General features: G+C 36.8%; 1 protein-coding gene across 3 annotated transcripts in view; it reads left to right on the top strand.

Moving 5' to 3' along the window:
- PLEKHH2 (pleckstrin homology, MyTH4 and FERM domain containing H2) overlaps nt 1-24,219 on the top strand; it is a 55,198-nt gene that overhangs the window by 21,705 nt on the left and 9,274 nt on the right. For 2 of the 3 annotated variants that reach the window (XM_030945739.1, XM_030945737.1), the window contains exons 6-25: nt 481-562; nt 2,104-2,286; nt 3,633-4,621; nt 5,637-5,712; nt 6,153-6,247; nt 6,880-7,024; nt 9,137-9,273; nt 10,305-10,415; nt 10,680-10,766; nt 11,280-11,438; nt 11,703-11,783; nt 13,923-14,102; nt 14,873-14,981; nt 15,085-15,197; nt 17,328-17,507; nt 19,465-19,562; nt 20,025-20,202; nt 21,873-22,028; nt 23,407-23,504; nt 23,900-24,041. In XM_030945739.1, coding sequence (XP_030801599.1) covers nt 481-562; nt 2,104-2,286; nt 3,633-4,621; nt 5,637-5,712; nt 6,153-6,247; nt 6,880-7,024; nt 9,137-9,273; nt 10,305-10,415; nt 10,680-10,766; nt 11,280-11,438; nt 11,703-11,783; nt 13,923-14,102; nt 14,873-14,981; nt 15,085-15,197; nt 17,328-17,507; nt 19,465-19,562; nt 20,025-20,202; nt 21,873-22,028; nt 23,407-23,504; nt 23,900-24,041 — 3,399 coding nt within the window. The remainder of the gene's footprint in view (nt 1-480; nt 563-2,103; nt 2,287-3,632; nt 4,622-5,636; nt 5,713-6,152; nt 6,248-6,879; nt 7,025-9,136; nt 9,274-10,304; nt 10,416-10,679; nt 10,767-11,279; nt 11,439-11,702; nt 11,784-13,922; nt 14,103-14,872; nt 14,982-15,084; nt 15,198-17,327; nt 17,508-19,464; nt 19,563-20,024; nt 20,203-21,872; nt 22,029-23,406; nt 23,505-23,899; nt 24,042-24,219) is intronic. The other variant, XM_030945740.1, reaches the window with a different exon arrangement.

The raw sequence follows: 24,219 nt of genomic DNA on the forward strand, positions 1-24,219 counted from the left end.
CTGTTTTGGTTTTTTTTTTTTAATTTTTGCTGTGGGATAGTAAGGAGGCATTAGGACCAGCATTCCCTCTGATTCCTCTGCTCACTCTTGGTTTTGCCAAGTGGCACGGGAGTTTGTAATTCTAGCCTTCTGCTTTTATTGAAAATGCCAATGCAGTTTTCTTTTTCCTCTTATTTATTAAGGATTTTTAAAGCAGTCATGGGTTTGCTTGGTTGGGGGAATGATTTTGGCAGAATTGAGCAAATAATCATTGCAGGAAATTTAGTTGTTCAGAATAAAGAACAACTCTAAATAAAAGAACAGCTCTAAATGAAAGAACTACTCTAAATACCTAGACTGGTATTTAGATTTGCAGAGAGGACATTATTATTTGAACTAGCTCTATCCTTAGATAAGCAGAAATTCAGAGAAAACATAAAAGATGTAATGACTTTAAGATTTGTTTCACCAATGGATGAGATTACATTTATATGCTTTTAGTTAGAGGTGGAAAATCAGAACCTTCGCTTGATCAACCAAAAGCAAACCAAAGAGATGAAAACAGTACAATCTAAACTGCAAGGTAAATGTACAAATCTTCTGAAAACTTCTCTCTCTATGGCATATTTCTTTCTGTTCCCTATTAATGTGCATCTACATGATTGAAAATATTCTGTGAAATCACAAAGATTTCAGAGAGTATGAACTGACACCAGAGTGACTGCACATGAAGGTGTTAGGAAGGAATCATTTGGTTTTATGCTGAAAAGACACAAAGACAAGGCACATCTGGTATTAGTGGGGTGAATGGGTACCACTGTTACTTAAGAGGTTCTACAGGTAGTAAGATTTTACTGGATTTAGGAGACAGATCTTGGCTTTCACATCTTTACAGCATAGGTGGTCATAAAACTGTTAAAGAACACATGAATGTCAGTCTGCATTTGCTTTTTCTAGCAAATGGTCAGCTGGGAATCAGAACTCCAATCAGATATTTTTAGTTACTACCTTTTACTACTGTGATCCAAAATCTGAATTCAGACCCAGTATCACCAGGTTCCTCTCCAAATGGGTATAGCAAATTTAAAACTCATGAAGTGTAAATAGAAAAGAGTGGAATATCCCCTCCAAGAAGCATTAATATAAGATCAAAGTTGAATTTGATTCACCACCATGCTGCCTGTTCACCAACTTAAGTGTGTCTGAACATTCCCATTGTCCTCTCCACATTTGGTTGATCTGACAATTTACTATCATATGAAAATTTTGTTAATTTGCTACCTAGCCCTCACTTCTTGATAATGTATCTTACATATACATGTAAATACACAGATATTTAGAAATGCATGTAGAGGAGTGCGTACGCACATAATATGCATAATATATAAGAATACAGAAATTTACAAATTCATATACAATATAAAGTTTTTAAACTAAAATGCACTTTTCTGTTAATGAAGAAACTGGATAGTTTTGGTCCTTAGCTATCTTTTGATAAGTAGCAACATACTTCTTCCATACACTTCTAGTCATTCTCTTCCGAGAGATCTATTTAAAGGCTTTTTGAGACCAAAACTTTTGTAGTTCCCAACACACAGTTACTGATATGCCCAAAAATATTAAGAAATTTATTACCATTTGCAGTGCCCATGCTGGTGACAGGCTATAAATTATGAACACATGGTACTGTTTTAAGTAGTTTTAAGGTAAGGTAAGGGCCTTTTGTTCCTGGGTCCACCACAGGGATTTTTATGAACAGGGATGGACAGATTTCATGTTCGAGGCAGTTTATCAATTTCTGCTTTCACTTTCTCTCGAAGTCCTCCTCCACATAGACCTTCTAAACCTGGTAACTTACTCTTCTGTATTTCCTGTGAAATTGCTGAAAGATTTTTTTCTTTTTATTATTATATCAATTTTTAAGAACTAGAAATATTACTCTGGGTTTCTCCTGACACAGAGAGATGTCAGATAGCTTTTTTTTTCCTATAATACATTTTTATTATCTTTTTTTTTCCTAAATTTTAGTTACTTTTAAAGATAAACACTTTGCACTGTAAAGAGAAGAGTTGCATAGCTTGTTGTATCTCACTAACACAAGATTTCTGAATTACTATTCTTCAGAAGCTACTGGTAAGAAATCTGTTACTTCAACACAAAAACCTGGAGAGTGTCAGCGACTAAGCAGTTTGACTTTTGGATGCTTTTCAAATAGAGCAAGAAGTCCTCAATCCTCTCCTAAGCTTGAAGAAATAAGCAAGGCTTCATCTAAGGAGTCAGACTACCCTGAAGGCAAAAACATGCCAGGTACCTTGTCATCAACACTGCCATTTTTATTCTGACACAAGTGGGAAACTAAAATCAACAACTCTGTCAGTGCATCCCAACCAGCTGTCTTCAAATTGCATACCAGCACTGTCTCCCTCTTCATTGCTACTCTTCTATTACAAGGAAGAAATCATCGTGTTGAGCACTAGAGTCTCTGTAACGCCACTAATACATTATCTGGCAGCATGCAGAGGCTCCTGGCTGCTTTGGCTGCAAAGTAAAGATGTGGTTGTGACCTTTGTGTTTGCTCTGGTCCTTTGCTCAAATCCCTTGCACTGTTTATGACTTCAGTATTTTCTCCACAGTTAATCATGGTATCCAAAATGGAAAGCTGAGGTCTTTTGAAAATCAGAAACTGAAAGAGATCCTATGAATATTTTGTGTATTTATATTACAGCAAGTTCATTAGGAAAGTGGCTATGTATTATTACTCCTATTTTTACAGAGCAGGGAATTGAAGCAAGAGTGATTTTTTCAAGAGAAAGGATAAGACATAGAACCTTAGGCTTGCCTAGATGCAAACAGGTAGTTTTGGGGACTTCATTACTTAATGTGGGTGAAATTAAAATCTTCATGTTATTCAGTCCACTTTAACTTCACACAGGTATTTAACACAGACTTTTCCAAGTGTCTGTGTAGAAAACCCCTAGTTCTTGCATCCAGTTTAATTTGGGAACATCCAGGCCTCACTTACATGTTGCAAGCTCTAGCTCTCTCTTGTAAAACCAGGTAAAAGCAAAGAGCAGGAACAAAGCTATTTTTAACACAGCGTCTTTCCTGAAGTACTTTCCATGACACTCTTGTGTATTTTAAGCATTCACCATTGGGAATACAATAATAGCTTCCAGAATAAATTTCTGTGTATAAACACTGTAGAAATGCTCAGAATACTTGATTTGTTAATGAAAATCCTTTCTGACAAGCTTTATTAAACTTTAACTTTCCTTAGATTTAATAAAGCAGCTAAATTTGTATGCCCTCTTAAGTAGTTGGCTTTTTGTTACTTTTGTTTGTTTGTTTTCACACATACATGGCTTAAAAATATGGCTCCAGTCTGCTTATCTTCATATTTATTGACATTTTTAGTTCAGCTAGAACTTTGAGTAATGTTTATTCCAGTTTTTTGCTAAACATAATTTGCATTCAGTCACATTAAAAAATCTATATTTTTCTTAATGTTTATTATTTACAATATTAAAAACCATAAATGTTCTCATGCATTTGAAATTATTACCTACTTACTACTTGCAGGCATGATGACAAAACCATTTATAGGCCAGGTTTGCTAAAGTAATTTTCTCATGTTCATTATATTCGTCCTCCAGAGAAGGATATCCTGGAAACTACCTTTGCTGGTCCTGTACACGAGACAAATAAAGGTCAAAAGTCATTGCAACAAAGTTCCTCTGGTTCAGAGCAGAACAAAAATGTGAGAACAAGCTGCTCATCCAAAGACATAGACAGTGACATGTCAAAGAACTCATGCACTACTGGGAGTGACTGGAGCTCAGATGAGGATGGAGGAGACAATAAAGGACTGAAATCCAGGTGTGCATCAACTCTTTCAAGCCACACATCTGAAGAGAACGCAAGGTACAGTAGAGTGGGAAGTGAAATGTATTTGACAGCATCTGATGACAGTAGTTCTCTCTTTGAAGAAGAGAGTTTTGATGTTAAGAGGACGCAGCAAAAGAAGCTTTACTCATGGCAGCAAGGGTCCCAAAGAAAAGGCCTGAACAATCCGGGTGGAAAGTGCAACTCTGACTTCACAAGGAAAAAGAAAGACCAAGACAGTTCTTCAGATGAACTGAGTAAGAAATTTCAGTCACAGAGACTTGATTATTCATCCTCATCCAGTGAGGCAAATACCCCAAGTCCAATTTTAACTCCTTCTCTAACACCCAAACACCCAATTCTAGCAACTTCTGCAGGTTCTCAATGCACAACTCCATCAGATTTTCCCTCAAATTTGCCACATCCAAAGTTACGGACTCCTAATGTCTTTAGTCTAAATTCAGTGTTAGCAAAGAAACACCTAAGCCAGCCCCAGCTGAGTTCTGACAGAATGTTTGGTAGGAACAGAAATGCCATAAGCATGATCCGTCCGTGGAGACCTCAGGAAACAGACATAGACCTGGTGGATGGAGAAGATGCTGACATTTTAGAGAAAATGGAGATTAGCTGTGATGAAGGAGTGTTTACTTATGACACCACTGAAGCACAAAATGCTGAAGCTCAGGAATTATGTGATATGACAAAAAAGGGTGCTACCAACAAACCTCCAACACCTCCACTGCATCGATTTCCTTCCTGGGTAAGTGTATTTATAGGGATTTTTCCTGCTGGCAAAACTAACTTATTTTCATTACTCTCTTCTGTGATTTTTGTTGGCTCTATTTTAATTGCTTTCTGTTTCTTGACAAGACAGGGCATTTATTTGAATCATAACTACAAGCTCAGAATCTAGTTTTATTTTCAGCACAGTATTCCTGCCACTGAAAAACATAGTCTGTATTCTATAGACAAACCCATGTTTTTCATGTGAGATGTAAGTTATGTATGTCTTCTTGAGTGTATCCAAGGATGTAATGCTTATGACTGCATTTATTTATTTATCTGAACACTAACATAGCCCAAGAATGGTGGTGTCAATGCCCTTGCTGTAACCACTATACCACTCACAATCTAGACAATTAAGTTGACAGCAGACAACTACAAATTACAGAAGTAATTGATCACATTTCCAAGTAAAATTTTAAAGCCATCAGTCAGGATATTAAAATAGATATTAATATGTCTTACACAAAATCCAAAATGAACTGTGTTAAAACTCACCAATTCTGCTGTTTCAGTGTCAGAGATTTCTTAATTAATAATTTATTAAACATATTTATTAAATATTATTCAGAAATAATACATTATGTAACAACTTCTCTAGATTTCAGTGAACTTTTTGCATTATACATTTTGTTATTGTAGCTTTTTAACACAAAATGGTCAAAAAGTTGTCTTCTAATGGTATTTCTCTGCTCCTAACACACAATCTTCCATTAAAAAACATTCTTTCTGTAGCTTCTTTGGCACCTGATAATAATATTTTTAGGAATAAGTTACTTACATTGTATGAAAAATGTCAAAAAAGGCTATGGCTATCAGTGCACAGCACAGAAAAGAAGGATGCATTTTTCAGCTGCTATTGGCAATGTCATTTTATGAACCATTTTATCATATCACATAGTTGCACTAACACAAAGATTAGGAGGCTAAACAGAACAAAAGTAATTGTTGTATTTTAATTATCTACTATCAAATCCATTCTGCTTGTATAGGAAAGTAGAATTTATGCTGTAGCCAAATCTGGTTTAAGGATGTCTGAAGCTTTCACCATGGAATCTCTAAATAAAAGTAAGTGGTTTAGCTGTTCATTGTCCCATCAACAAAAATTCTCTTCTTATGGTGATTTGTGAGCAAGGACCTTTAAAATATTTTTAGAAAGGTTTAGTTAACAGCTATTTAAAGCCTAGAAGATTATTGGTTATCTTCTGGTACCTCACATCTTGACTTTGTGCTGAATTTGTACTTTGTTCATTCCAGTTTACTTTGCATTTCACTACTTTGAAGAGTCTATACCAGGTACCAATTTTAAAAGGGCTAGTGTTCGTGACTGCAATTTTATTTATGTTTTTAAAAGCACTGTAAATTTCAAAAAGCTATAAATCTCACATCCAAAACCGTTCAAGAGTTAGTTTGCTTTTTATAGCAGTTATACAATGCAAAAAAAAAATTATTTTGTTAATTGGGGGATGAATTAGGAAGGCAATTTATAAAATATGTTGCTTTTTTAGATGCTGTTTCACTGACTTCATGCTCCATATCTGGATTATATACTTCTCTGATATATAAGAACATGACCACTCCTGTCTACACCACTTTGAAAGGGGTAACTGTATTACTGTTTAAAGAAAATTTTAAAGTATCATTAGGCTTTACATCCAGGAACTTGCTATTTCACATTTGATACTACCATGCCAAATATGTTGTAAGTTGATGTATAGAGATCAAAGACCCCCAGAAGTAACAGAAATGTCAAATAGCTTGGGGAAAAAATACTGCCTATAAAATGTTACTGGCCTAGGTCAATTCTTCTGAGGTTCCTTGCTGATTTTTTCCAAAGGCTTGTTAATTATTAAGCAGAACCACATGTTGTTCAATGTCATAATTAAAAGTGTGTGTATGTGTAGAAATGTCTTTGTGTCAGTGCCAAAGCTGTTTCTAGTCACACAGCCAGCGGTCAGTAATCACAGCATTGTTTGTCTTCTGGCAGCCTTTTGTGATTTGGAAAGACCCATGCCTTGAGCTACCTCAGGTTTCTGTTTTAAAGCATGGGTGTGGTTGAGTATGCAGAGGGCAGAGGGAATTCAGTTTCATGTTAATATTTTTGTGCCAAAACTCACAACCCAGGCAAGAACAGCTCTGAGTACTGTGGAGCCAGCAGAGCCCTGCCACAGTATGAAGGAAATGACTGATACCCTTTATGCAAGGTATCAAAGAATGTTGTGTTCACTTCTGCAGAAAGCAACTCAAATAAGCAACAGCCCATTTCTGGATGAGTCATCAGGATCTGAGGAAGAAGACAGCTCTCGGTCCAGCTCAAGGACTTCCGAGTCTGACTCTCGGAGCAGAAGTGGTCCGGGGAGTCCTCGGGCTATGAAACGAGGTGGGCGAAACCATTAAGAACAAGTAACTTCTGGGAACTCTGAAAAACCAGGCAGTTTACATGATCTGCCTGGAATTGATTTCTTCACTAAATAGCATGAACATCTAAAATCTAGGCTCTCACAGCCCAGATCTGTTACTTAGTCAGGAGAAATGGCTTTATTGCTGTTATTATAAATACCTTTTTAAGGCATTAATCTTCTTGTCATGAGGGAAAAGTGACTTGAACATTTAAAGCAAGAAGCACCATTCTAGCTATACTCTGTCATGCCGAGGACTTCCTGTGGCTTTTAACTGTAGAAAAATAAAAATTACCTAGAAAAAACATTGCCATTAGAAAGAAAACACAAATATATTCAAGTTTATAAAACAATTTCGTGTGATCAGGAAGCAGGTGGAAAATAAATTATTTGGTTCTGTCACCTCATGCAGTAGAAGACTTCTTTCATTTTTACAGTGATTGTCTTAAGGTCTTGTGCAAAGATTTGGTTAGAACACTTGATTCTGGTAATTTTCTGTGTTTTATGGAAGACAAATCTCACAGTTCTAGGTGATTGTGTCTTCCATCTGCAAAATGGAAATAATATGCTTCATAATATTGAAAGATACAGTCCTTCCTCATTAGGTGATGTTATCAGTGTTACATGTCTGTGAGTATTTCTTCACTGTGTAAACTAAGGGAGTCCAAGATCCCAGTGAGGCCAAATGTTAAGATTCCTCATTATATATGGCTTTAGAAAGCTAAATAACATTATTTGGTAGTCTCAGTTATACATGCAAAAATCCCAGTTACCAGGAGCTCCATTCAGTGACCCTGCAGGAGAGTAACAGAGTCACTGGTCCCACTCGGCATTTTCCAGTGGCAGCCACAGCTGGAGTCCAGTCCTGTTTCCAGTGATGTAGTTTTGCCACATTAGTGTGAGAAGGACCCATCGATCCAGCTTCCCAGCAGCTCCATCCTGCTGAGCAGAAACCAGTGCCATGGTTGCAGACATATCTCATGTTACGTGCTTACACAACAGGAAAGCTAAATTGGGTAATTTAAAAGCTGGTTTCACCTGCACTTTGTGTCTGTAAAATGGAACCATTCCTTTTGTTCATGCATTGTTTCATGTGTGGAAACCTTTCTTAACCACAAACACATATGTACATGTCTTCATTGAGATCACATTCTTTAAAAATCTAGGCAGTCACACATTTCACCAAAAGTATGATTAGCTTGCTGCAATGTGTTATGAAAGATCCATTGTGAGAAGGGAAGAACCCACTCTCAAAGTCTTGGTGGCTTACCCAACCAATAAATGAGAAAAGCCTTTTTTAAGAGTAAAATTGGCAAATGAGTTGGGAAATTATTGAAACAAAGGAAAAAAGGCTTTTCATTTCATTTTTGGAGAGTATAACCTTGCAGAGTGGAACACTAATCCTTACAAAAGAAGACATTCACATGCATGAAAATATTTCTGTAATGAATGAGGGATGAGTTTGAATTTTTATTCCTGATCCACTAGAATTTAAAGCAGGATGCATTTTTTTTCAGGATTAAAGCTAATAAACTCTAAAATCCCCCTGAAATGTGAAAACCAAACTTTTAGAAAACCCTGGTATACAAATCCATACTGATTGCAAAACACAGTCACCTACAGCTTCAACACAAAGCAGATGTTGAGTATGACTTCTTAGTACATGGGCAGTTGCCTGAGAAATCCAGATGTTATAGTGAGTGAGAGAAAGTGCAGGGGGAAGGTTGTTTAGTTTAATTAAAGATCCTGGGTTTTTTTTTTTCTAGACAGTGAGTATGATTCATGGCAGTAACTGCCTCCTTAAAGAAGCTGTGGTAATGTAACAGAAGGTGATAATATAAAGAAGACATTTTTTGTTGTTCCATTTACAAGGGACTTTAACTGTTTAATTATGAATAAAATGAGAATTAGCTAATAGTTCAGTGTGCTGATATTGTATAAAATTCTTGGTTCCTGTTGGATTTATGCTGATACTTATGTTTGCCTACAGATTCTTTTACAATGTTTCTTCTGCATGGCTATTCTGATCTCAGTTGTTTCTAATGTAATAAAAGAACTATATATAAAGAACTCTCCTTCTTCTTTTACCACAGGTGCATCTCTGTCTTCTGTGACCTCAGAAAGTGACTATGCTATTCCTCCAGATGCATATTCAGTAGATACAGACTATTCAGAGCCAGAGCAGAAACTTCCTAAGACCTCATCCTCATCTAGTGATAATGGAAAAAATGTGAGTACTGAAGTTCTGTGAAGAAGTGCACCTGGGGTACTATGTGTATATTTATGTTCAAAGACTGCTACCAAACCCTTTCATTCAGACTTGCTGACTCACAGACTGCCTTATGAATACAAACAGCAAAATATACCAACAGTGTTAGCCAAGTAAGACTGTAATTAGTGAAGGAAAGTGGAAGATAATTCTAAGCTTTCCTATATAATGAAGGAAAAACAGCTTGACAACTCCAGAATACAATTCAAATTACTTGAAATTTCCTTTCTTGGAACCAGGTCTGGTATCAGATTGCATATCTGAAATACTCAAAACAGTTTAAAATTATTATTTGAATAGTTAGGTGAATAGAAGGGCATTCCAAGAAGGAGCTGAAGTCATCAGTGGAAATCTATGTGCAGTAATAAGTTTCTATCCTTTCCTCATACAGGGAAAACATCAGAGAAATCCTAGGTAGAGTAACATGTGAAGACAGGCCAAAGAAACCAAACCATTATGAGGTATTGGTCAGCCTCCAGGAGCTTTCAATGGCTTGTGTTAGTAGTTAGTGTCTTAACATACAAGTGGATTGACTACCTGCTAATGAAGATTATTTTAGGCTTTCTTCACAGAGCAAAACTGTCTGTGAGGAGCTCAGAATTACAGTGCTTTATATCTGGTTTTCAGGTTTGGACCTGGAGTTGGGAAACAAGAATACATTTATCTTTTATTTATCGTGCTCCTTGTTTAATATAAACTACCAGAAAGTAAAATCATCATATTCTTCATTCTTTTGTATAGTTCAGGGCACTTACTCAACTTCATGTACTATAACAATAAGTAGGGATATTTATTAGTTATCCCATGTGCATGACATCTGTCTTAATTGATGCCTGTAAAAATGTTGTCCTTGGATTAAAAGCTTCATCAGATTATTATGTAGCATGCTTTTAAGTCATTAATACCTCCGTGTCTGTATTTATACCTATTTCTGAGGGGCAGAGGTATGTATGTGTATCTAACCACTTTTTATCTAACTTCTAAACAACCAGGAACCTTTGGAAAAATCTGGATATCTGTTAAAAATGGGTGGTAAAGTAAAGACCTGGAAACGACGGTGGTTTGTGCTTAAAGGAGGTGAATTGCTGTATTACAAATCTCCAGTAAGTACATGTAACTTACCTGTTGTTTTGTATTAGATTGTTTACTGATAATCTAAGGCTGCTAGAAGGAAAGAAATGCATGCACTTCTGGTTTCTGAGCTGTTAGAGAGTGATTCAGTACTCACTTCCTCAAGAGGTGTACAAGGTACACAATGTCTAACTAGAAAGTACTTATCAAGATTAATGTTTAAATTAGTAGTATATTAATTTATTGCTGTTTGTTGGTAGATTTAAAATACTCTTTTTCCATTCTTTCCATACCAGAGTGATGTTATTCGAAAGCCTCAAGGTCAAATTGAGCTAAATGCATCCAGCCACATTGAAAGGGGTGATGGAAAACAAACAATTCAGGTGCCTGCTTTTCTCCTCTTGCTGTTTCAGCATGCCCTCCATCCCCAAAGCCAACCTCTTGTTCCAGTCCCTGTTGCACTGGAAGTCCAAGAGTGGACTTGGAATTAAATAATGTGCTTTTCATTTGAAACCAAAGAATTGTTTCAGTGACAGAAAATATAAAAAGGCCTGCCTGGAGTCTTTTTTTGTATTGCCACAAAGGTTAGATCACCACATATGGGATAGAAATAAAGAGAGCAGTCTTGGGGTCAGCCACTGGGGTAGAGAGAATTCATTTGTCTGAAAGGAGAACTGGGTTTTTCAACTTGCCATTCTGGAACTTCCCAGATAAAGATTTAGAATGAGATTCTCTGCTCTGTCTGGTCATGGAATGTTTCATTACTAAAAAGTACTTCAGGGAAGATAAAATCTCTGAAGTTGTGAAGCTGCTTTGGGTGGTGTATGTTACAAACCCCACACTGTGGGGTCAAATATGTCAATTCTTGAAGCTCAAGACTCCTTGTTACTACACAGCTGACCACAGAGAAACGAACACACTACCTGACTGCAGATTCCCCCAACATCTTAGAGGAATGGATCAAAGTACTGCAGAATGTTCTTAAAATACAGGCTGCCAGCCCACTCTTTGTACAGTCTGAAATCAAGCCAACCATGAAAGGATTACTTACAAAGGTAGGAAAACACTTCTTCCCCCAGTCTGCTTTTTTCCAACACTGTTTAGGCCAACAGTGGCCTTACTGGGCTTTAAATGAGCATCTCATCTAATGCTCTGATTCTTTTGCCCTTAAGAGAGTTACACAGTTTTCATTTTATGTCCAGTGATGTGGATAGGAATTTGAACCAAGACATGCATTCCCAGTATCATCAGAGTTCAGAGATGGTGAAAATAGTCGGTATTTCTCTGTCATGATTATTACTGATGTTCTGTAATTACAGGTGAAACATGGATATTCCAAAAGGGTTTGGTGTACCCTAGTTGGAAAAACTTTGTATTATTTCCGTAATCAAGAAGACAAGGTAGGTCCCTTTCTTGTTTATTCAGAGAATGTAGACTTTAAACAGAAATCTACATCTTTATTAAGGTACAGTTTGCCTTGGTATTATACACAGATTGTCAACTTGGAAGATTCTGTCTAATGCAGACCACATCCATTGGTTTCTTTCTACAGGATGTGATCCATGTTATGCATGTTATCCCTAGATGAAGGGGGCACTGATTTGCCTGGAGTTCAGGTGTCCCTTTCTGACAGGCATCAGAAAAGGCCCAGCTGCCATGTAGTTCTGGAAGCAGACCCTTTCTTATGTCTCTTGCAGTGGGCAGTGACTGCAAGTTTCAAGAATTTAAATGTTTTTTCTGTCCCTCAGTTGACTTCTAAATCCTGTTCTCTGGCATGTCACTGTACGTCCACAGTGCTGCCAGAGCCAGGACGCTTCCTAGACATGACTTTCACCTGTCTCTTTGCTCCCAGGGCATTGTATTTTGTCACCAAGAAATATCTTTTTAATGGAGGCAGGTCGGAAACAGGATTTTGAACAGTCCACTGAGCCTTTATAAAAAAAGTCAGTAGAAATTTTCGTATTTGTATTCCTGTTTTAAGATAATTACATTGGAGTCAGTAATTCATAGCTTTTGCATAGAGCCAGTTACTCCCTTTGTCATCCTTTCCTTTTATAGCTACTTTAAACCTCAACAAAAACCCGTTTCTAGAACTGTATGAATAAGATAGCAGTAACCATCCATCAAAACATTTTATTTTAATTGTTCTTTAAAACAATGTAAAACAGGGTTTGGGAATCAACTGGCCAGAGTATAAGCTCATCCTACAGAGACATTGAAATTAACTTACAATTTCTCCTAGGGAAAATCTCCATTTAACATATCTGAATTTATACATTTTTACAACTGAATATTTTGGCATTTTAGCATGCTCTTTAGTCAAGAATTTTGCTGGATTCTTGTGAATATTTCCCTCACATCTGGAAGAAGTTTAGCTGCCCTTTTAAAGTAAAATTGAAACAAGTTTGCTAACATGGAACAGAATGAGAACAGCTTTTGTAAGCAGCATATGTATGAAAAGTTTTCCAAAGCTACTTTATTTCTAATGTTCAACAATATGCTAATTAAAATCATGTTTTCTGTAGCTGACTGTGGCTGTGCAGAAATAAATTACACAATCTGCAGTGGTTAATACAATAATGGAGTCCATTTAATTGACCTCCTTTCAAAATGGAATTCAAACTAAAAAGCCAGCCAATTGTGTTTTAGTTAAACTTGGTGAATAAATCAATCTTGACTACTTACATGTGAAACAACATCTTTTGATTCTCAGAATCTTATCTTACTCAAAAAGTTGAATGCTTCAGAAGCACTACAGAAAATACAAATCACCACATCATTTTTTAATCCTTACCAGGGAGGGAATTTTGTGTAGAGCAGCCAGTTAGCCTCTCTCAGTCCTGTCACCCAGTTGTGAAGAGATTTCATTCTCTATTTATGTTTGTTGAGGCTTCCTGTTGATAAGGGCTATGAAATAATTATTTCTGTGAAAATTTCCTCTTGAATGTCTTTTTTAGATAAAATATTTTCTGCTAAACGATGCTAACTACATAAACATCTCAACACTGAAGCTCTGTGATTTCTCAGACTGGAAGAAGAAACCAGCTAGAAGGTCTATCACACAAAAAAAGCTACCTTTTGAATTTAGAGTATGAACAAACCAGATACATCAACAATACATTCCTGTCCTCTAAAATAACAAGATCATAATTAAAGTTCTAGGCTTGACACAGGAAATTTTTGCTTGGAACCAGGTTTGGGAACTCTGAAGAATGACTTCTCTCACCCTAATATACATTTATTGCATTAGCTATATATAGAGGCAGATCTGGAAAATAATTTTTGAAAACCTCATTTTCAGACTTTGGCACATATCAGTGTCATTTTGCTCTCTGCAACATCTGGCTTATCTGACATTCCTTGGCAGGACTGAAAATGAGTAAATACAAATGGGTACGGATGGTAGTTCATGTTTTAATTTCTATTTGCAAAATAAGAAAAAATTGTGTATAATAATAAATATAATAATTTATAATATAAAATCAGTATGCACTGAAACAAACATTACCCCTCTCACCAATTTTGACATTTATTTTTAGTTTCCTCTTGGTCAAATCAAGCTTTTTGAGGCAAAGGTTGAAGAAGTTGATAGATCCTGTGATTCTGATGAAGATTACGAAGCCAGTGGTCGCAGTTTATTATCAACCCATTACACTGTTGTTATCCACCCCAAAGACCAAGGACCCACTTATCTTCTTATAGGATCCAAACACGAGAAGGTAATAAATGGATGTTTTTATTGAGTTTCAGTAGCACATCTATGAGTATGGTGCTGTTATATGACTATTTCTAGAGGAGGACAAGGACTACAAGTCACCTGGCTTGTATTTTCATATCATAAGGAGAAGGTTCTCCTTTATTAACACTGATCAGAGTTTGTCTGCAAATCAATGCTAGTGTAGGTAATCCTTGTTAATAGACAAAATAGACAAAAATATGCAGACTTGCCTACATAAGTAGATGTTGCAGAATATCTTATATACTGTAATGAGAATTTTGCTCACATACAGTAACTTAGACAGAGCTGTAGCTAAGAGGTTACAGGGTACTGTATCCATTTTCACTGACAAAACTAATATAGCACAGACTTACCCTAAAGTAAAGGAGCAATGAGAGGCGGGGTTAAAACCATTTTTATTATTGTTGCTTCATTGCTCCCAATAAATCTTGTAGAGCTCATTTTGCTTTCTGGACTTATCCCTCGGCTACCAGGATCTGGCAGTGATAAAAAATGACTTGAGCATTTGGAAGAGGAAAGGAAGAATGCCCTGATAATTAGACATTATTTCTGAGGGTAAAAACTTTTGGAGAGCCCTGTCCAGTCTTCCTTGTAATGTAGAGACCATGAATGTGTGTTTATTCAACCAAAGGCAAACTTCTTTGGGCTTCAAAAGGAGTGCATGGTAGGGTTTTAAGTTGAGAGCAGAATCCTGAGGAAGCAGCTCCTTCCAGCACAGAACGAATGAGCTGCTCTGTTTTTCTGCTTTAGGACACGTGGCTTTATCATCTGACAGTTGCAGCTGGAAGTAGCAGTGTAAATGTTGGATCTGAGTTTGAACAACTTCTTTGCAAATTATTAAATGTGGAAGGTGATGCCAGTAAGTTTATTTTCATTTCAACATACTGATCTTCCAATGCTTATTTAGTAAATGTACTTATGAACTGAATTCATTGCAAAATGTATATATTTTATCCAATCAGATTCTCAGATTTGGAGACATCCTACCCTTTGCCATAGCAAAGAAGGAATTACTTCCCCTCTTACAACACTGCCATCAGAAGCCTTGCAAACTGAAGCAATTAAATTATTTAAGGTAAAACCATAGCAGATGCCTTTTTTATTAACTGACTATTTCAACTCTTTGCTAAAGAATGGCTGTTAGTTGGCTTACCAGATATATTCAACAGATGAGAAAAAAGAGATGTTTATTTTTATCTTTAGTGGAGGTACCTAATGGACAGCAGCAAAATGTGCCCATATTACCTCACCAAAGACTATCACTTCCAATGTAGAGATAACCTTCAGTTGTGAGGGAGCAGCTTAGGCTTCAGCTTTTGGTGTTCCTACTTATGTGATAAGTTATTAATAAAGTGCAAGTTAGTAGAGAAATCCATGACCATCATGAGTGATAATAATTTTACCTTGAAGTTCATAGCTCCAAATAATCTAACAGCATGGACAGATCTCTGCATTCAGAAAAACGTATCTGAAATACTATTTTTTCAGTTAGATTCAGGGAAAAATCATAGGAAAAAGTTTTGTTGTAGATACATTTAAATAATCAGGGAGATATTTTAAAAATCAGAAGAAAAAGAAAGTAAATTTTAAACTCAGGCAAGTCATGGATTATTTAAAACTGAGATAGAAAGCAGGGATTGTACTGCTCTTTTTAGTAAAAAGAAAATATTTTCATATGAAGTAGCTATTCCTAAAAGACCAATTATTCAGTAATATAAGTAGAGAAAATATTCCATAGAAAAATTATTAAAAGTATTTCACAAGAGTTGAGTTCACTTTTTAAGATTCTCACAGATCTTTAAAAATACACATACATATATATGTGTCCCAATGTAGTAAAAATGCTTTATCATTAGGAGACACATACTGGTTCATAACCACTGAGCCACAGCTAGGTTCTTGAGAAATCTTGTGTGCCTTACAGCTTTCCCAGCTGGAGGCCAGGTAGGTAGTTAATGCCTATGAGAGGGGGTATGCTGCAATGCCATTAACCTCTTCCAGGCTATAAAGGCTAATTCAGAGACAAAATAAAATTTTGCTATTCCTTTGTCTGTACGTTGTGAAATAAATTACAAGTTGGAAGCACGGAGGTTGGATAAATGAACTTTCTCCACAAAACTTACCCGGGGCCTAAAGAACAAATTCCCTGAAGCATCAACTATCTGGAGAATTTTGATGTTATGGTTCAGATCTAGAGAGGAATTCAAGACAAGCACTGTATGTTTCGTCATAGACACTTTTAGGCAAACTTTCCAACTTGTTTCTCTGGGATGTTTGAAGCACTTCAAAGACGTACATCCATCTTATTTTCTGCAATCCTGCAGCATGAAAATTTACTAGGAAATGTCCTTCTTTGATTTGTAAAACAAATTTACATCTACTTGGAAATCACTTTTCAGACCTAATTCAAATCACAGACACTTGCCTAAAGTAAATTAACTAGAGAATACTTGTATGACCTTCATTGAAACCTCATATAAATCAGCTTAGAAGTCAGGTAGGGAATTTAGATCATGTCGTATTTCAGTTATCCCATTTATGATAAAAATAGACTAGAAATTGGGCTCCATCCACTTCTTGTATTTTTGCTTATATCTCTTAAAAATTCAACTATTGAATACAGTAAATGCAAGAAGTGATATATATCCTTTCTTCTAACACAGCACAACAAATGCTGGCTTTCCTGAGACAGTACTGGGTATAGGCAAGGTCAAACTTAACCTACAGTAAAAATACCATGGAAAGCCAAGATGTAAATCAATGGCTCTGAGTTATGGATTTTTTATCTGTGTATTTGCTGCTGTGTTGTGCTCACTACTTACAGAAGCATTTTACATTGTCTGACACTGAGAGCTGTAGACTTTGAATTTCCAAGTCCTGTAGAGGGGTGAGGTGTGTCCAGCTTGTCCTTAAACTTGCCTGCCACCACAATTGCTCCAACTCCTGTTACAGTTCACTCCATTAGATACAGAGTGAAAAGCACGGGTTGTAGGAGGTGTTTTATCTCAAGTCTCTCTGTATAGATTTTCATCCATTCTGGCCCCTTTTCACCCCATTTTGCAGAACCAGCAGAGTTTTCCAAGTCTACTGGTAAACTTAATAATTGTGATTTTAATTAAAGTACACTTTTGATATACAGAACATCTTAAAGATTTGCTGAAGCTCCCTTGTGTGTAAACTCACTTGCTTATTATTTTATATCTAGACCTGCCAGTTGTTTATAAATGCTGCAGTTGACTCTCCTGCCATTGATTACCATGTATCTTTGGCCCAAAGTGCTTTGCAGATCTGCCTCACACATCCTGAACTTCAAAATGAGATCTGTTGCCAACTTATTAAACAGACCAGGCGTCGACATCCACAAAACCAGGCAGGACCAATACAGGTAACCCAGTATTTATTTTAATGATATTGATTTCAGCAGCAGTGAAGGAACTACACAGAGTGTTTAGGATGGTAAAGAGGCTCTGCTTTTCTGCAGCATCTACTGAGTTAAGATCCAATTCACTGCTGCTGTGTTTTCCTGAAACAAAGCTGATGCTATCCTCCAACAAAGTATGTGTATCTGGTGGTAGAATATATCTTAGCCCATGCTGTTGGTACAGGGTGGACATAAAACAGGCTGTCTTCAAGTCAAGTGTTAAGTAAGAATGTAAGAAACCTAATTCTTTTTTACTGCTTCTTTCCTAAGAGAGGTGCTGCCTCAGGAAGCTTGGTGGGCTAAACCACATAGCAAATGACTCAATAGAATATGAGTGTGAAGTAAAGCTATGGTGTCATGTAGTGGAATATCCGGGCTTCTGATAGATGTCCCCTCTTGTGTGCCATGCTGTTCTGCATTCACCCTCCATGCTACATTATTAATACATACTTGAAATTCCTCCCTTTGTCCACTACCAGCTATTCACTGCTATCCAGACACAAAATGAATTGAAAGGAAAGCCAATACTTGGAGCTTGCACAGAATTAACAGAACTGGAATGTTACACTTATGATGGAGCAATGCCTACAGAACTAGGAGATGGATCAGAAAATGACAAAGGAAGTTACTATATCAAGGCTTCTGTAATAGACATGTTTTTCTCTTCCCACAGAAAGTAGCCCATGCCCAGCAGCCATACCTATTGGCTAGAAACAGCCTGTACCTGGGAGATGGCTGCTGTTGGAGAGGCACTGGCACAGGTTGCCCAGAGAAGCCATGGGTACCCCATCCCTGGAAGCGTTCAAGGCCAGGTTGAATTGATCTTGGAGCAACCTAGTCTAGTGGAAGTGTCCCTGCCCAATGCAGGGGGTTGGAACTAGATATCTTTAAGGTTCCTTCCATTCTATGATTCAATGTGTGCATTGCTAAAACATTCACAAAGCTTTTATGACGTGGTACATTCACGTCAATTAGCACACACTGAAGCTACGTATGGCTGATGGAATTTAAACTTACTATAATTCTTCTTTGGTACTCTTCTTACCATTGGCAAGGCCTTCCTTCTAATGAAGGTAAACAAGTTGTTGTTATCCTTACCCCCCGGAATTATTTTTAAGAGCTAATACATGCAGTAAAAGGTTTTCAGCCTTACCCTAAGTTTTTTAAGTCCTAAATTCCTGCTGTAGTCTCCTACCCTTGCTTCTGTTGCAGCACATACCTTCAACAGACCCAAGAGCATCCTCCATCAAAGTATAGATATTTGATGAAAGGGAGTATCTGTGCCAGTGCTGTCAATTTTCTGTTTAATACCAGGCAAGTCAGATAAATCAAGATAGAGAAACACCCTTTTTTAAATCTTAGTGGGAAGCACTGATATACTGATTGTGAGAAAAGTAGCTGTAATGTTGGTAAGTGTGTATCAGGGTACATGACAGCACTCTGTATTAAGTGAAACTAATGAATGCATACTGAGCAACAACAATATACCAAAATATTGGATTACTGTTTTTTTCAATAGTTACTGTAAATTTGGTAGGAGACAAAATGTCTTATGTGTTGCTTCATAATATGTGTAACAGGCGAGCTGAATTAAAATTGCACAGGCTTCTCCTCATATCACAATGCTTGGCCATGCAGCCTAAGTATTTCTGTTCCTTTGTATTAACTGCTTCTTATACAAACTCAGCTGCTTTCCCATTTCCAACCCCAAAAGAAACTGGCTGTACACATGTAAATAGACAGAGAGTATTAGGCCTTTCAATGAGGTTATATGCTTATTTACTCAGCTTTTTCTCTGTTTTTTTCATTGCTATTTCAGCAGTCTCAACTTGGCAGTAAGCTGCACTGCTGGCCAGCAGGCACAGCAGGAAGTTTTATGTTGTAGGATGTTTAAAACAGTGAATGTATTCCTTTTGTTCAGGGCTTGCAGCTCTTGGCCCTCTGTGTTGGACTCTTCCTGCCCCAGCATCCATTCCTTTGGCTTCTTAAACTTCACTTAAAGAAGAATGCAGATTCCAGGTGTGCCTGAATATTATTACCCAGCTAGTCAAGTGGTCTTTTTGAAGTACCTTGTTTTCAATCTTTCCTGTAATATATCAGATCTTTTGATGTATATTTTAAAATGAATTTGAGTAGAATTGCTACTAAAATATAGTGCATGTTACTTCTGTGCATCACTTGGGAAAATTATAAGTTAAAAAAAAATATTTTGCAGTGCATACTCTGACTGTTGCAAAACTGTGAAAACCAAAATATGGCCATTACACAACATACCCTGAGCCATGTTGATCTTTGGCACAATTCTGCTGGTCTCAGTAGACTAATTTTCTTTCTAATTCCACGTGCAAAAAAATGTGTTGGAAATCTCAGAGAGTGAAATCTGAATGTCCTCCCATCTGGCCTCTCCAGAAATATTCACTCACAGTTTCCTATCCTTTCAATCAGTCCCCAGGAATTGCCTTATTTCTCTTTTTGCCACAGGACTGAATTTGGGAAATACGCTATATATTGCCAGCGCTGTGTAGAACGTACCCAGCAGAACGGAGACCGAGAAGCCAGACCTTCCAGAATGGAAATCCTTTCCACTCTCCTGAGAAATCCCTACCACCATTCCCTGCCCTTCAGCATTCCAGTTCATTTCATGAATGGCATATATCAGGTAATGTCATGCAGGCCACGAAATCTGAGCTCTCCCAGCCCCCTGCTGTCAGCATATACACGAAGCAGTACATCAAAAAGAGGAAGGTAAACATGGCTCGAGTTTCCTCCTGTGCCAGTGCCAGGAATGGCAGGCACAAAGTACTTGTGATCTGATTTGATCAACTAAGAATAAAGGTTTGGGGGAAAATCTTGAAGAGAAAGAAAAAAGCAAAACCTTACAAGAGTGAGAACTGCCAAAATTCTGTTTCTTATTTAACCTGACCACCAGATGAATGAATTAGACTGAAGGAAAAGGAAAGGTATTAAATTCCACTTCCTTTCATCAGACATCTTGGAAGTCAGATATCTCAGTGAAGGCCTGGAAGCACAGCTGTAACTCCCATTATCAGTCCTGAAGGATAACCATATTTGTTACAGAACAAACATGGCTCCATTCTTAACTCTCTGGGGACGTCATTAGTCAAAGCCCTTAGGAAACATTCCATGGGCTTCCAAGCATGCTGCTTCACATCCTGGTTTATGTTTCCAGCTGTGAGAGATGGCTGAGAAGAGTTTTAACAATTCAGAGTATTCCTAGATAGAAAGCAACTTTTTATATGAAATCAAAGCTATATCAAATAATTTTTTTTTATTTCAGATTGCAACAGAAGTACTTTGCATTTTTTCATCTCTAAGTTTCTTAATTGCTTACTGCTTGCCAGTAAAACAGAAAAAAACCAACATACATTTAAACCAACTAACATTTAAATCATCCTAAAGGGTTTCAAAATTGAAGTTTGGAGAAAAAAAGGAGTAACTGCTCATTAGTTATTTACTGCCCAAAATTGTATAGTTATGAGGGCTAAGAAAATTGTAATTAAATACATAAATTTCTTCAGTGGGATCAGCAAATAACAATTATAATGGTACTAAAAACTCTTGTATTAATCTCTGAAGATTCATCAGATTTTTATTTTAATGCCAGGCACTGAGAAGTTCAAACAATTGTTCATGATCCATTTTCAAGACATTTTTTTACCAAAACATTTTCAACATGTCAAATACAGGAAAACACTCTCAATACGCTAAAGATTTAAGTGAACATCAGCCACTGCTACCTGTAAAGAAGATATTTGCAATCTCTTGCTAAAATGCTTCAATATCAGTCACAGCAAACAGAAATTGATATTTGGGGAAGTAAAATTTAGAAGGTTCTGTATATTACTGACCTGTGTAATAGTGACAAAGCAACATTCATAAACTGTTTTAGAGCTGCCAGTGTAGATCTGTCACCTGATATCCCTCTAAAGTTGCACATTATGAAAAATGATTACTTGATCTCATTTGCTTCTGCACTATATTGAAAGGTACAGGAAATTATAATCTTCATTTTTCAAGTGGTATTTTTCACAAAAAGCTCAGATACTAGACTGCTATCTGTCATATAAATTCTGTAGTAGAATTCCAAGTATAACAAGTGCAAGCAAACCAATTCCACTAAACTGACTTCCCATGTGGAAATCTTTTTCAGGCCCTTTATGGCAATTTTTAATTTCCAATTACATTCATGGATGGAATGGGTCTTATAGTTCCACCATTATTCTAGAAGTACTGTATTTCAAAATCCTAGATTTAAAGTGTAAACAGGTATGAGTTTGATAGCAAAATACATTTTGGCTTCTTTTTTAGGTTGTTGGGTTTGATGCCTCTACCACAGTAGAGGAATTTCTGAACACTCTGAACCAAGATACAGGGATGAGGAAACCAGCTCAGTCAGGATTTGCACTGTTTTCTGATGATCCCTCTGGCAAGGATATAGAGCACTGTCTTCAAGGAAACATCAAGGTAAACAAAAGCCTTTAATGGGCTGTGCATATAAAAATACAAAGTATCTTTATTTGACAGAGATCTCTTCAGGCAATGCAAAGGAAAACATTTTTCAGGCTGAAAACTGTCTTTTTTTCTTGAAATGTGAAAGATTTTTCTTTTTTTAAAGATCACTTTTTCAGCTGCTGAAGTTCATTCAGTGAACTACAGTTAAAAGCTTTCTCCAAGAGATCTGTATTATTCCGAGAAGTAACAGCTGTGTTAAAAAACAAAAAGTAAGCTGTTACAGTTCTTTAAGGAGTAGAATTTAAGTTCTTTAAGGAGCATTAGAGTCAAACATGGATTTAGAGATTTCAGTCAACATTTCTGATATAGCTCCAAAAGATGACCATGTGAGGTCCAAGAAGTCATTGATACTGGGGTGGAGATCCTGGGAAATTAAAAAAAAGAAATGGTTCCTTCTCTAATACAGAATAGGCTTAAGGCTCAGTTTAAGAAAATTCCAATTTTTGGCTTGCCATTTTCCTGAATTCTAAACTTTAGCTCCCTCTATTGCTAGAATTAAATTCTTAGCAGTAAGGAGTGACAAAAGGCAATATAATCTGTGCTTTAGTAAAATATTAGATACTTTCCAGGTCTTTTAACAACTAATGAATCATTAATTTTTTGTATTTCTACCAAGTAGCTTTTTGCACTCTCTGGCCAATGTTCACAGCTGCACTTGTGAGTTACAAGGTGTGGTACAACCTGGCCTTGGTGATAAACAAGCGGTGTCACCACAATCAGAAAAATTACCATATGGAAGGCAAAATTTATAAAAGATGTACTTATTTTCTAGGTAACTGTAACTTTAGAAACTGCTCACATTACTGCTTCCAGGAAGGCTCTTTCATGAAGGAATGGTGACATGAAGCCCAGTTGGGGTCCTAGGATCTCTGTTCTACCTCCTCCCCCTCTGCCCACCTACCCACCTATGCAGATTGTTGTGAACCACTTTTGGTACATTTTTTAACAAACTTAATGCAAAAAGTCCTGAAAAACGTGGGCATGTAGTAGAAGGCAGAGATCAAAGGCATTTGAATAATTATATAACAACTCACTCTGTGTTATTACACATTCATTGGCAGCTGCTAAATCATGGCCTTTCCATGTTATGGCTTGTTTCCAAAGGTAGTGCATGTGTTGCAGGATAAACAAAAACCCAAAATGTTAATTATTAAACACTTTGACTAAGAAATACAAGTAAAGTTATACTTTGGCGAGTTTAAAAATTCAAGCTGTGTACGTATCTAATAGGTGATAGGTAGAGGACATGAAAATAAGTCGACAGTTTCTTTTCAAGGTGTTTTCAAATAGGAAGGCATGCCAAATCAGTTTTGTATTGCTTTCCTTCTAGATCTGTGACATTATTTCAAAATGGGAACAAGCCTCCAAAGAACAACACCCAGGGAAATGTGAAGGCACAAGGACTGTCCGTCTTACTTACAAAAACAGGTTTGTTTAGCAAGTAGAGTATCTCTGCCTTGTCCCAAGATTTGTTTTTCACTTTCTGCAGTTTCTTCATCTGAGAAGAAACACTGGCTGAGAAACACTGGCTGACTTGAAGCTTGCAATAAAAATAGTAAATGGGTGTAACTGGAGAATTTTTTTAAAATAGAGTTACCTTTTTTTTTTAGTTCTTAAGAGGTGAACAGGGCTGCAAAAAATCCCCACTGAAGTCAGAAGATTGACATTAAATATTTACCCACTGGTTCAAGTACAAGTGTTGCTCTGCTAATGTGTTTTGCCACTGAAATAAACATGTCACATTCAGAGCAGATACTGCTAATCCTCAGGGCTAATGCATTTCCGTATCTTCTTCATTTAATAACTTTCTGTCTTTTCTGTAGGCTTTATTTTTCAGTTCAAGTTCATGGCGAGACAGACAGAGAGAAGCTGCTGCTAGTGTATCAGACAAATGATCAAATAGTCAATGGACTTTTCCCTGTAAACAAAGAATTAGCAATGGAATTGACAGCCCTTTTAGCTCAGGTAATCTTTATGCATGGATAACTCACACAGCAGTTTTTCAAGAGAAAATCTTAAACAAACTGATCCAGGATTGCTTGACACTCAATTGACCTTCACCTTTTATATATGAGTGTGCAGGAAACAGACTGGGCTGGGATCTCTGTGTAGGGCAATTCTTAACTGGAGTGGAAATGCTTCA

The sequence above is a fragment of the Camarhynchus parvulus genome, chromosome 3 (assembly GCF_901933205.1).
Source record: "Camarhynchus parvulus chromosome 3, STF_HiC, whole genome shotgun sequence".
NCBI classification, from domain to species: Eukaryota; Metazoa; Chordata; class Aves; order Passeriformes; family Thraupidae; genus Camarhynchus; species Camarhynchus parvulus.